This window comes from Podarcis raffonei, chromosome 16 (genome assembly GCF_027172205.1).
Source record: "Podarcis raffonei isolate rPodRaf1 chromosome 16, rPodRaf1.pri, whole genome shotgun sequence".
NCBI lineage: Eukaryota > Metazoa > Chordata > Lepidosauria > Squamata > Lacertidae > Podarcis > Podarcis raffonei.
In genome coordinates, this window is record NC_070617.1 from 21,695,396 (window position 1) to 21,707,720 (window position 12,325).

At 48.9% G+C, this 12,325-nt stretch overlaps 1 protein-coding gene across 2 annotated transcripts in view; it reads left to right on the top strand.

Moving 5' to 3' along the window:
* RASAL1 (RAS protein activator like 1) overlaps positions 1-12,325 on the top strand; it is a 72,035-nt gene that overhangs the window by 41,277 nt on the left and 18,433 nt on the right. Inside the window, exons 10-16 of one of the 2 annotated variants that reach the window (XM_053369825.1) lie at positions 825-981; positions 1,416-1,480; positions 2,612-2,724; positions 6,898-7,090; positions 8,263-8,400; positions 9,389-9,533; positions 11,056-11,231. In XM_053369825.1, coding sequence (XP_053225800.1) covers positions 825-981; positions 1,416-1,480; positions 2,612-2,724; positions 6,898-7,090; positions 8,263-8,400; positions 9,389-9,533; positions 11,056-11,231 — 987 coding nt within the window. The remainder of the gene's footprint in view (positions 1-824; positions 982-1,415; positions 1,481-2,611; positions 2,725-6,897; positions 7,091-8,262; positions 8,401-9,388; positions 9,534-11,055; positions 11,232-12,325) is intronic. The other variant, XM_053369826.1, reaches the window with a different exon arrangement.

Below are 12,325 nucleotides of genomic sequence, written 5' to 3' on the forward strand. Positions count from 1 at the left end.
GAAGTAAAGTTCTTAACCCGAGGTACTATTTCTGGGTTAGTGGAGTCTGTAACCTGAAGCGTCTGTAACCTGAGGTACCACTTTAGTTGTTTATTTCCTTGACATATTGTAGGGTGTTCCACAGGGTGGGTGCCACTACCAAGAAGGCCCTCTGCCTGGTTCCCTGTAGCCTCACTTCTCCCAGTGAGGAAACCGCCAGAAGGCCCTCAGCGCTAGACCTCAGTGTCTGGGCTGAATGGTGGGGGTGGAGACGCTCCTTCAGGTATATTGGGCCATTTAGGGCTTTAAAGGTCAGCACCAACACTTTGAATTGTGTTCAGAAACGTACTGGGAGCCTATATAGGTCTTTCAAGACTGGTGTTATGTGGTCTAAGCAGCCACTCTACTGTATTCCTGGTTTAAAAAGCTGTTTGGGCCTAACTTATATACAGTGGTACCTCGGGTTACATACACTTCAGGTTAAATACGCTTCAGGTTACACACTCTGCTAACCTAGAAGTGCTTCAGATTAAGAACTTTGCTTCAGGATAAGAACAGAAATCGGGCTCCGGCGGTGCGGCGGCAGCAGGAGGCCCCATTAGCTAAAGTGGTTCTTCAGGTTAAGAACAGTTTCAGGTTAAGTACGGACCTCCGGAACGAGTTAAGTACTTAACCCGAGGTACCATTGTATCTGAGTTTCTAACACTGCAGGCATGTGGCCCTTGGAAGGTTGCAAATAAGCAAATGTGGCCCTCGGGCTGAGAAAGGTTCACCACACCTGTTTTAAATACATACACACACACATATATATGTATGCCATTTGCAGATGTTCTGCTTCACTACAGGAGGAGGAGGACGTCACACCCTTAGCCCTGCTGGAAGAGGTCTGCTCATTGGAGAGTCGCCAAGACGTAGCCACCAAATTAGTCAAGATCTTCCTTGGCCAAGGCTTGGTGCTGCCTTTCTTGGACTTTGTGAACCTCCGTGAGGTTTCGAGAACCAGTGAGTAGTTCCTTCATATGTTGCGTTGTGTGTCTGCGCGCCATTTGAGGTTGGTTCCCCAGGATTGTGGCTGCAGGACCAGTTGGGTGCCTAGGCCTGGGTGTGAGCCCTGCAATTCCATAGCACGAAAGAGAGAACCTGGGTTTCTGAAAACCTTGGTTTTCATTCTTCCATACGAGCAAGTTTCTAGCCCCTAAGGTTGCAGAGAGCGAAGCTTAGAAGCAGCAGTTCTGGGGGAGCATCTTCGCCGTACCTAAAGAGTTCGGTTTGGGACCCAGACACGGAGCAGACTGCTTCTGCAGAGTTGGCCAGTGGGCAGGAGAGCAGATGGTGTGAGAAAAATCCAACGCATTAATGTAGGGGAGCCAGCGTCATTCTCAGGTAGATTTTCTCACTCGTGGTGCTAATTGCAACCCCCTTCTGTGTGCTTTCAGCTGATCCAAACACCCTCTTCCGTTCCAACTCCTTGGCTTCTAAATCCATGGAGCAGTTCATGAAGGTGAGTAAATAGCGGAGGAAGAACCAGCAGGTGAGTTCCATCTCCCTCCCTCCCTCCCTCCCTCTCTCTCTCTCTCTCTCTCTCTCTCTCTCTCTCTCTCTCTCTCTGCACTCTGTGTGTGAGTTTCTGTGAAACAGAAGGGGCTGTCCCTGAGCTGCTGGGGTGGTGGTAAATAAGCAAATCTGCAACATGTGCCACATTTTCATGGGTTTTGGTTTCGGGTGGGAATGATGCCATTTTGAGGTGGGGGGGGAGGCGGGGTGGCAAAACACCTGCCATCAAATGAGATGAGCCACCCTTTGCAGAGGAAAGAAAAAAAAATATTTTTACAGCAAACAGGACAAACCCCCTTTTCTCTCTTTTTTTTGCAAGCACTTGGTGAAAGGAAAAGGGAGAAGTGTCGGCGGTGTGTTGAGTTGCACAAATCAGCTTGTATTTACACACACACACACACACACACACACACACACACACACACACACACACAAAACTAGCCTTTCCCCCAGTCTGGGATTCAAGTCATCTTTCCCATTTTAAAAAAAGAACAAGCAAATATCTCTCTCTCTCATTACAATGTAATTATAATAATAGAATACCATATTTTTCTGTGTAAAAGATGTCCTCATGAATAAGACGACCCCTATTTTTTTGAACCCAGAATGAAGAAAACAATATTTTAGGGTTGCCTAAACCCTAAAACAGAAGTGAAAATCTGGACGATCAGTGGTGGCGGTTGTTGAGCTTTCTTGGGGCGATTGCCACAACCCCTTATCGGCTTATACACAGAAAAATACGGTAATCATAGAATTGTAGACTTCCCATGGCAAGTGAAGGGGAACCTCTGACTATTCCTCTAACTATGGCCTGGGAATTGCAGTTCCTATGGCAAAAGATGTGGGATCTCTGGCTATTAATAAGACAAGAAATCTCTGGATTCTTTGGGGTAAACCATGTGAGTTAACATGTATATCCAGTATACAAGTTTGCAGTAAGGATTTATATACCCTTTGAACATTTCAGCACTGATGAGATGTTTTTAGTCATTTTTTTACTTTCCACCCGGATGTGTGTTTTGGAAAACGTATCCCCCCCCCCCGCTTCTTCTTTTCCTAACTCTCTGTGATGCGTCAGGTGGTGGGGATGCCTTACCTCCACGAAGTGCTGAAGGCCATCATCAACCGAATCTTCGAGGAGAAGAAGTACGTGGAGCTGGATCCCTGCAAGATTGAGCCGAGCCGGACCAGGTAAGAGGAAGAACACTCAAGAGGGAGCTGAGGTGTGTTTTGCAAAGGACAGAAAAGGAAAAGCGGTTGGGAGGGAGGAGGAAAGGAACTCAGGTACTAGATCTCAGCTCCAGGATTCCTTGAGAGGGACAACTGGAATGGAAAGAGTTTGAGGAGAGGAGGAGTGGGAAGAAGAGCACATCACTGTGACATTCAGAGCAAGAGTGTAAGAGAGACGAGGCCGCCTGCTGAGAAATGGGGGTGGAGGTAGGGTGCCAAACACGACGAGAAAATGATTAAAAAACAGTGGTGCGTCGGGACGGGTGTCATTCGCAGGTAGCGTTTTTTTCCTCACCTAACAGTGCTAATTAAAACAGAAGCAAGAGAGCCTGCCTGGTAGATGATTTATGACTCCAAAAATAATGTTGTGAGTTGGAGGTTGGGTCTGTTAGGGCTGCATGCCTGAGACCCTTCTAATTCCTGCATGCAGCAAGGGTTCAATAGATGAATTAGCCGTAATGGTCCTTTAAGTGTGGGCCATTAAGGTAACAAAGGAAGTGGCTCTGTGCTAGAAATCAAATGGATGCCCCCCTCCCAGCTGTTAGTTAGAAGCATAGCTGTCAACCGTCCCTTATTTGGCGGGAAACTCCCTTATCCCAGCGCCGTGTCCCGCTGCTGTCCCTTACTGATGATGTCCCTTAAATTTCCTGGGTTTCATGCTCGCCTGGCTTGGGAGGGAAGCAGCGGCTTGGGGTTGTCTGCCGCGCGAGAGCGCGCGCTGGCGCCGTCGTCCTGGCGTGAGGAGTTCCATCGGCCCTTCCCTGCCCGAGAGAGGGGGGGGAGGGAGAGAGACTCTCGCCCACGCCACCCGTGAGCCCGGAGGCGGCAGCGGTGGTGGCAGCTGAGGAGGCGGCCTGAGGGAGGAGGAAGAGGAGGGGATGTAGAGGGACGCAGAAGGGCGGCGCTTCAGCGGCCGCCATGGCACCGCAACCGCCTCATGCCGGATTGACAGCATCTGTCAATCCTTCCAATGTATGTGACTCTTTAGAATAGCAAAATCCCTTATTTTGGCTGCTGATCCCTTATTTTCGAGGCTGCTGGTCCCCTATTTTCAAATCTGTAGGTGGACAGCTATAGTTAGAAGGTCAAATGCCAGAAATGAGTTGTGGGTGAGAGACAGCTAGAAGCCAGAGGCAGGCTGTGCAGCTGAGAGACAAAGCCATGCCTGATTTCTGCTGGGATGCAAGGCTGTGGCTATGGGAGAAGCAAGGCCTTCTTGGAGTGTTCACTCTGTGAGCCCTTCCAGCTCAGGTTGTATATAGAATCTTAGTGTTGGAAGGGACACCAAAGGTCATCTAGTCCAACCCACTGCAATGCAGGGATCTCAGCTAAAACATCCATGACAGGTGGCCATCCAACCTCTGCTGAAAAACCTCCAAGGAAGGAGAGTTCACACCCTCCCGAGGGAGACTGTTCCACTGACAAACAGCTCTTACTGTCATAAAGTTTTTTTCCGTATGTTTAGCTGGAATCTTCTTTTTTTGGAACTTGAAGCCCTTGGTTCGAGTCCTACCGCCCAGAGCAGGAGAAAACATGCTTGTTCCCTCTTCCATGTGATAACCCTTGAGATATTTGAAGATGGCTATCCTATCTCCTCTCAGCCTCCTCTTTTCCAGGCTAAACATACCCAACTCCTTCAACCGCTCATTGTCAGGCTTGGTTTCCAGCCCTTGATCATCTTGGTCGCCCTCCTCTGCACACGTTACAGCTTGTCAACATCCTTCTAAAATCATGGTGCCCAGAATTGGACACAGTATTCCAGGTGTGGTCTGACCAAGGCAAAACAGAGTGGGACTATGGCTTTCCTTGATCTGGACACTATACTTCTGTTGATGCAGCCTAGAATTGTGATAGCTATTTTGCGACAGCATCACATTGTTGAGGTAAAGGTAAAGGTACCCCTGCCCGTACGGGCCAGTCTTGCCAGACTCTAGGGTTGTGCGCCCATCTCACTCTATAGGCCGGGGGCCAGCGCTGTCCGCAGACACTTCCGGGTCACGTGGCCAGCGTGACAAAGCTGCATCTGGTGAGCCAGCGCAGCACACGGAACGCCGTTTATCTTCCCGCTAGTAAGCGGTCCCTATTTATCTACTTGCACCTGGGGGTGCTTTCGAACTGCTAGGTTGGCAGGTGCTGGGACCGAGCGACGGGAGCGCACCCCGCCGCGGGGATTCGAACCGCCGACCTTTCGATCGGCAAGTCCTAGGCGCTGAGGCTTTAACCCACAGCTATCCCACAAAACCCACAATCTCTACCGTCCATCATTCCAAGCAAACCAAACCCTGGGTAAGCGTCAGGAACCCATGGAATCTCGCCCGCCTCAGAGATTGGGGTGGCATGCAACAATAATTTGTCAGAATGTTGTCCACTGAGATAAACAACTTAGCAGGTCTAATTTGTTATGTACTCAGTGGTCTGAGCTTGAGTCTGGACTAAGCATTCTGAGCTCCTGTTTTCTGATTCAGTACATGATATCCAGTCACAGAACATTTCAGGATTTGGGCCTCTGCCATTGGCCCTTAAATTCTGAGTCATGATTCGCAGCTTGGAAGTTTAGACAGCCAATCATGTTGGAAGTGGGAGTGGCCCAGGCCTTCAGAAATGTATATAAGCAGTTGCTTTGCCCCTGTTGTCCAGTTCTGTTAGTTCAATAAAGGTTCTTGCTGTTATTACTGTGTCTTGCCTCGTGAGCACCCACCTGCACTTCACTCTTCTTATATTCTTCTCTCTGAATTTAGCTGCATTTAACATTGCAGACCTTTCTGAACTGGATGACACATATATATTTAAACTTAGCCGTATCACTGAGGGTAGATACCACCGCTAACATCTCTAAATGGTGATACATGGGTGTTTCATACAGTTTAAGGCTTTTTGAGAAAAGTACAAAACTACCCCCAAGCTATTCGAAAGACTATTCCCTCATACGGACCTACCCAGGCTCTGAGATCTTTGGGGAAGGCTCTCCTCTCAGTCCTGCCACCCCCCTAGGCACACCTAGTGGGGATGCAGGACAGGGCCTTCTCGGTGGCTGCTCCCAGACTTTGGAACTCCCTCCCTAGAGAACTCATACTGGCTCCCTCCTTGCTGTCCTTCTGCCAACAGGTGAAGACTGTTTTATTCCAACAGGCTTTTGTGAAATCACTGGCTTCCTTTTTTTTTAAAAAAGGAATGAGCTTTTAAATGGTGGTGTGCTGCATTTTAATCAATCTGCTTTTATCTTGTTTTAATTCTATAGTTTAATTACTTTTTTCCAATTATCTTTTGTACATGTTTGAGCCTTCTGTCTTCATTTGGGTAAGCTGCCTGAGTCTCAGTCTGGGGAAAAGGTGGGATGTAGATAAGAACAACAACAGATAATCATGTGATAAGGCCGCTGTGGTGTGGCAAGTGTTAACAGCTGACATGTTTGTACACTATGCTTGTGTTATGTGACGGACGACAGCCTCAGCCATGCCTGCAGAAGAGCGTCATACAGACGGAGGGTATTTCTGCTGAAATGGCTAATAGGACATTAGCACTGAGGATGTGGGGCTGGCTCATGGAAAGGATTCCGGCTGCTCTAGAGATAGAAGCCTTCCTAGGAGAGATGCTCTTTGTGCAGGTTGCTAGGCAACACCATCTCCGGGATGCTGCCAGAGTGTGACATTGGCAGGGATGCTCAACGTGGATTTGCTGAGGGTCTGACTGCTGAAAAGCAGGAAAGTTTGGGTGGAACCCAGCTTGCTGAGAGGGGTTTGCAGTGGGTTAAAACAAGCAGAGTAAGGGACCATATACAGTGCATTACAATAACTCGGCCTTGAGGTTAACAATGCATGAACTTACAGTGGCAAGTCCAGGGACAGCCATGGCTGGTGGACCAGATGGAGCTGGTATTTTCTTACTCTGCAAACATCTCTGTGGGCGATTGCAGCAGGTAGTCTAATCTCTTGTCAAATTCACAAGGCATACACATACCAAAGAGCTGCTCCACTGAGTAACTGAGCTCAGTTTCAGTATCTTCTCTGTGTCAGGAGCTTGTAACAATCAGTAGGGGGCAGCACTGTGTGGTGGTTGAGTTATGTGTTGGTGGGTCAAGGGTCTCTCATGCATGTCGCCCACCCATCCCCACCCCGCATTTTCCATTTCTCTTAGGCGAATCTCTTTCAAAAGCTCCCTGTCCGAGGCCCAGATCCGAGAAAGCAGCCTGGAGGTGCTGACAGGATACCTGGGTGACATTGTGGAATCCATCGTAAGCTCTACGGAAAAGTGTCCCCCCATCATGCGAGTGGCTTTCAAACAGCTGCACAAGCGAGTGGATGACCACTTCCCGGAGGCAGAGAATCAGGTGTGACATTTTCTATCCCATAACCACTCCCTCCGCCAAACAGCAAGTCTTGGGGAGGTCATTCATCATCCATGTTTCCAAGGGATTTGGCGTTCTGCGATCCAAGCTGCTTCTGCTGGGGTTGGTTAAGCAACAGTTAGGGAGGTCAACAGTAGGTGGCGCTGGACCCAATGATAAGCAGAGACAACCCAGGGCCCCTTCAGAAAGTGATTACCCCTCCCTTTGTGCTTTCTGTAAGCACATCATTGGCCACATTCACACCATACATTTAAAGCACAGTCATACCTTGGTTTTTGAACAGCCTAGTTCTCAAACGTTTGGGCTCCTGAACGATCGAAACCCGCAAGTGACTGTTCTGGTTTTTGAACATTCTTTTGGAAGCCAAACATCCGATGGGGCTTCCGCAGCTTCCTGCAGCCAGCCAGAAGCTGTGATTTGGAAGTCGGAATGCTTTGGAAGTCGAACGGACTTCCAGAATGGATTCTGTTCGACTTCCAAGGTATGAATGTACCATGATACCATTTTAAACAGTTATGGCTTCCCCCAAGGAATTCTGGGAGGTGTAGTTTGTTAAGGGTGCTGAGATTTGTTAAGAGACCCCATTCACAAAGCTACAATTTTCAGAGTAAGGGTAAAGGTAAAGGTAAAGGGACCACTGACCATTAGGTACAGTCGTAGCCGACTCTGGGGTTGCGGCACTCATCTCGCTTTATTGGCTTAGGGAGCCGGCGTACAGCTTCCAGGTCATGTGGCCAGCATGACTAAGCCGCTTTTGGCGAAACAGAGCAGAGCACGGAAATGACATTTACCTTCCCGCCGAAGCGGTACCTATTTATCTACTTGCACTTTGACGTGCTTTCGAACTGCTAGGTTGGCAGGAGCAGGGACCGAGCAACGGGAGCTCACCCCATCGCGGGGATTCGAACCGCTGACCTTCTGATCGGCAATTCCTAGGCTCTGTGGTTTAACCCACAGCGCCACCCGTGTCCCAATTCTCAGAGTAGTTCAACAATAAATCCTTCTTTTCAGGGAACCCTTGGATGCAACCCAAAGTTTAGTTTGGGTGTGTGGTGTGCTTTAGCAATGGCTGTTTGGCAATGGAAAACTTTTTTTATAATTGTGATCAATCCTAACTTCTGGATGTGACCCACGCTGGGCTGTTTTCCTTTCAGGATGCCAAATACATTGCCATCAGTGGGTTCCTCTTCCTTCGCTTCTTTGCTCCGGCCATCCTGACCCCCAAGTTGTTCAACCTCCGAGACCAGCATGCAGACACCCAGACCAGCCGGACCCTCCTGCTCTTGGCCAAGGTAACAGTCAGCATCCTGCTCTCAGTGGGGCCAACCAGATGCCCCAGTGGGAAGCCTGCAAGCAGGATCCGAGCACAAGAGCCTTCTCCCATCCTGGGGGTTCCAGTAACTGGTACTCAGAAGCATTGCTGCCTCTGACCATCATGGTTGTTAGTCATCACCAGACCCTCCAAATGTCCCTATTTTACAGGGACAGTCCTGGATTTACAGAAGCTGTCCTGCTTTCTGATTCAATCCTGAAATGTCCCACTTTTCCTTCAGACGTCCCTTTTTTCATCAGATAAATGGTGGAGGGGATGGAATAGGATGTCTCTATTTTCATCAAAGAAATGTTGGAGGGTATGGAATACAACGTCTCTATTTTCATTGGAGAACTGTTGGGCAGAACTTCCTATTTTCATTTGTTAAATGTTGGAGGGTATGCCTCATGTGGGAACAGTGGTACCTTGGGTTACAGATGCTTCAGGTTACATACGCTTCAGGTTACAGACTCCGCTAACCCAGAAATAGTACCTCGGGTTAAGAACTTTGCTTCAGGATGAGAACAGAAATCGCGTGGCGGCGGCGTGGCGGCAGAGGGAGGCCCCATTAGCTAAAGTGGTGTCTCAGGATAAGAATGGACCTCCAGAACAAATTAAGTTCTTAACCCGAGGTACCACTGTACTGCGAGAATAAAAGACTTTCTTTTTCTCTCTTCTGAATCTTCCAACATTCAGCTCCATTTGATGCCCGCAAGTTCCGCCGTTATGAGAGAGAGGAGGGGAAACCACCGTTTGTTTCCATGCCGTGCATAATTTTATAAACCTTTATCATGCTGTGCCCTTTCTTCACATGGGAGTCACTTCATCCCTTTGATCATTTCGTGTAAGGACACAGCAGGCAAACTTTAGAGACTCTTCCCACTAGACTTTTATGAACCGGTCCTTCCCTTCCCCTGGAGTCACCTCTTTGCCTATTTCTCTCTCCATACTCCCCTCCCGGCCGGCAGGCAGTGCAGAGCATTGGCAACCTGGGACTTCAGCTGGGTCACGGCAAGGAGCAGTGGATGGAACCTTTGCACCCCTTCATCCTGTCTAGCATTGGGCAAGTCAAGGAGTTCCTGGACTGGCTCATCAACGTGGACTGCGAGAACGGTGAGCTCTAATGGGCCACATTTCCAGGAAGCTGGGACTGAGGGTACGGGTGGGAATTAATTGGATTCTGTTTGCTACTACTACTACTACTACTACTACTACTACTACTAATAATAATAATAGTTAAATAAATAAATATATTATTATTTATACCCAGCCACTCTGGGCAGCTCCCAGCAAAATTAAAAGCACAATGGCCCATCAAACATTAAAAACTTCCCTAAACAGGGCTGCCTTCAGATGTCTTCTAAAAATCAGATAGTTGTTTATTTCCTTGACATCTGATGGGAGGGCGTTCCACAGGGCAGGTGCCACTACTGAGAAGGCCCTCTGCCTGGTTCCCTGTAACCTCGCTTCTCGCGGTGAGGGAACCATCAGAAGGCCCTTGGAGCTGGACCTCAGTGTCCGGGCTGAATGATGGGGGTGGAGATGCTCCTTCAGGTACACAGGGCCAAGGCCGTTTAGGGCTTTAAAGGTCAGCACCCTTTGAATTGTGCTCGGAAACGTACTAAATGCAAACTTACCTAATTCACACTTTGCAAAACATTACATGCACCTGAATAAATATATACCAAGATACACATTGTTGCAGAGACCACAATACCAAGGCCCAATCCACACTGTACATGGAAAGCACTGTGGTACCACTTTAAACACTCGTGGTCTCCCCCAGAAAATTCTGGGAGCCGTATTTTGTTGATGGTGCCAAGAGTTGTTAGGAGGCGCCTATTCCCCTCCCAGAGCTACAATTCCCAGAGTTCCTCGGGAAGAGGGATTGATTGTTCAACCACTCTGGGAATTGTAGCTCTGTGAGGAGAGGAAGGGTCTTCTCACAACCCTTGGCAAGCACCCTTAATAAACTATGACTCCCGGGTTACTTTGGGGACCCCTAGTCCCTTCTTAGTAGTAAAGTTGGAACATAAAATGATGTCTTCTTCAATCTCTAGATCAGGCACTCAGGAGTTACAGCCAGGGGACTCCTCTCCAGCATTTGCCAGCTGAGGCCACTGCCTCATTGTGCCTAATGTTAGGGCCGGCCCTGTACAATTTGCATACATGCTGTAGGTTAAACCACAGAGCCTAGGACTTGCCAATCAGAAGGTCGGAGGTTCGAATCCCCGCGACGGGGTGAGCTCCCGTTGCTCGGTCCCTGCTCCTGCCAACCTAGCAGTTCGAAAGCATGTCAAAGTGCAAGTAGATAAATAGGTATCGCTTCAGCGGGAAGGTAAACGGCATTCCTGTGTGCTGCTCTGGTTCGCCAGAAGCGGCTTAGTCATGCTGGCCACATGACCTGGAAGCTGTACGCCGGCTCCCTTGGCCAATAAAATGAGATGAGCACCGCAACCCCAGAGTTGGCCACGACTGGACCTAATGGTCAAGGGTCCCTTTACCTTACCTATATAGGAGTCTTGGGGTGGTTTTTAGCCCTGGCCAAAGCAACAATGGGGGGGGGGTGTTCACAGGGTTCCAAGGCTTTTGCAACATCTGAGAAATTAGCATGCCCCCCCTTTCTTTTCTCCAGGAGCAAGCGAGAAGAAACCCTGGACGCTCTTCCACCCCTCAGCCACCATCAAGGAGGGCTACCTCAACAAGCGCAAGGCTGAGGGCCTCCACTTGGTCTCACGGTTCACCTTCAAAAAACGCTACTTCTGGCTGAGCAACGAGAGCCTTTCGTATTCCAAATCTCCCGAGTGGCAGGTGGGCACCTTTACCCGGGGGGCAGAGGGCGGAGGACACAAGGGGAACGCAAAAACTCAGGGTTGAAGGCTGTTCAAAGGCATGTCTTATCTACAACAAAGCAAACAGTCAGAGGGCAGTGAAGTGCAGGTTCACGAGGCAAGACACAGTGATAACAGCAAGAACCTTTATTGAACTACATAACTGGGAAACAGGAGCAAAGCAACCGCTTATATACATTTCTGAAAGCCTGGGCCACTCCCACTCCCAACGTGATTGGCTGTCTAAACTTCCAAGCTGCGAATCATGACTCAGAGTTTAAGGGCCAATGGCAGAGGCCCAAATCCTGAAATGTTCTGTGATTGGATATCATGTGTCGAATCAGAACACAGGGGCTCAGAATCCTTAGTCCAGGCTCAGGCAAACACGGAATACGTAATAGACAGCTTTTGCCCAAAAAGGCATTGCTTCTCAGGACCTCTCAGGAACTGCGCTTGGGCCAGGAGTGACGAACATTTTTCAGCCAGGGGCCGCATTGCCTTCCAGGCAACATCCCAAGGGCCACATTCCAAAGTGTAGGGTGCCAAAGGCAAAAGTGGGTGGAGCAATGAGGTCATGTTTGCATTTGTACAGTGGTCTAGTTCTTCTACACAGACATTGTTCTCTGCCCAGGCAAACAAGAGGCATGGACAGAGTTCAAGGACACATCTCGCCCAGGCAAAAGCACTTGAGGGGGTGTAAATAAGGGCCAGAGAGGGGTGTGGCTTGTGGATAAGGGGTGTTGCCTGAGAGAAAGGCCTAGAGAGCTGAAATTGAGCTTCAGACCCAAAGAGCCCTGAAATATACTCAGAGTCGCAAAGTGATTTCATGCTCTTTATTCAGCTCATAGTGGTGAGGAGGAATGAAAGTCCCCTCAAAGTATCTGCTTTATATACATGATTTACACAATGGGCTGCACATGATTGGCTAATTCCGGAATTCTACTGTAAGCCAATCAGGTTGTGGATTCACTTCTATCTGGAGCATGATTGGGTAGTTCCTGCCAACCAATCATACTGCTGCATTCTGAATCCTATTGTTCTAGGACCAATCAGACTGCTGCCTTTTGGATCCTA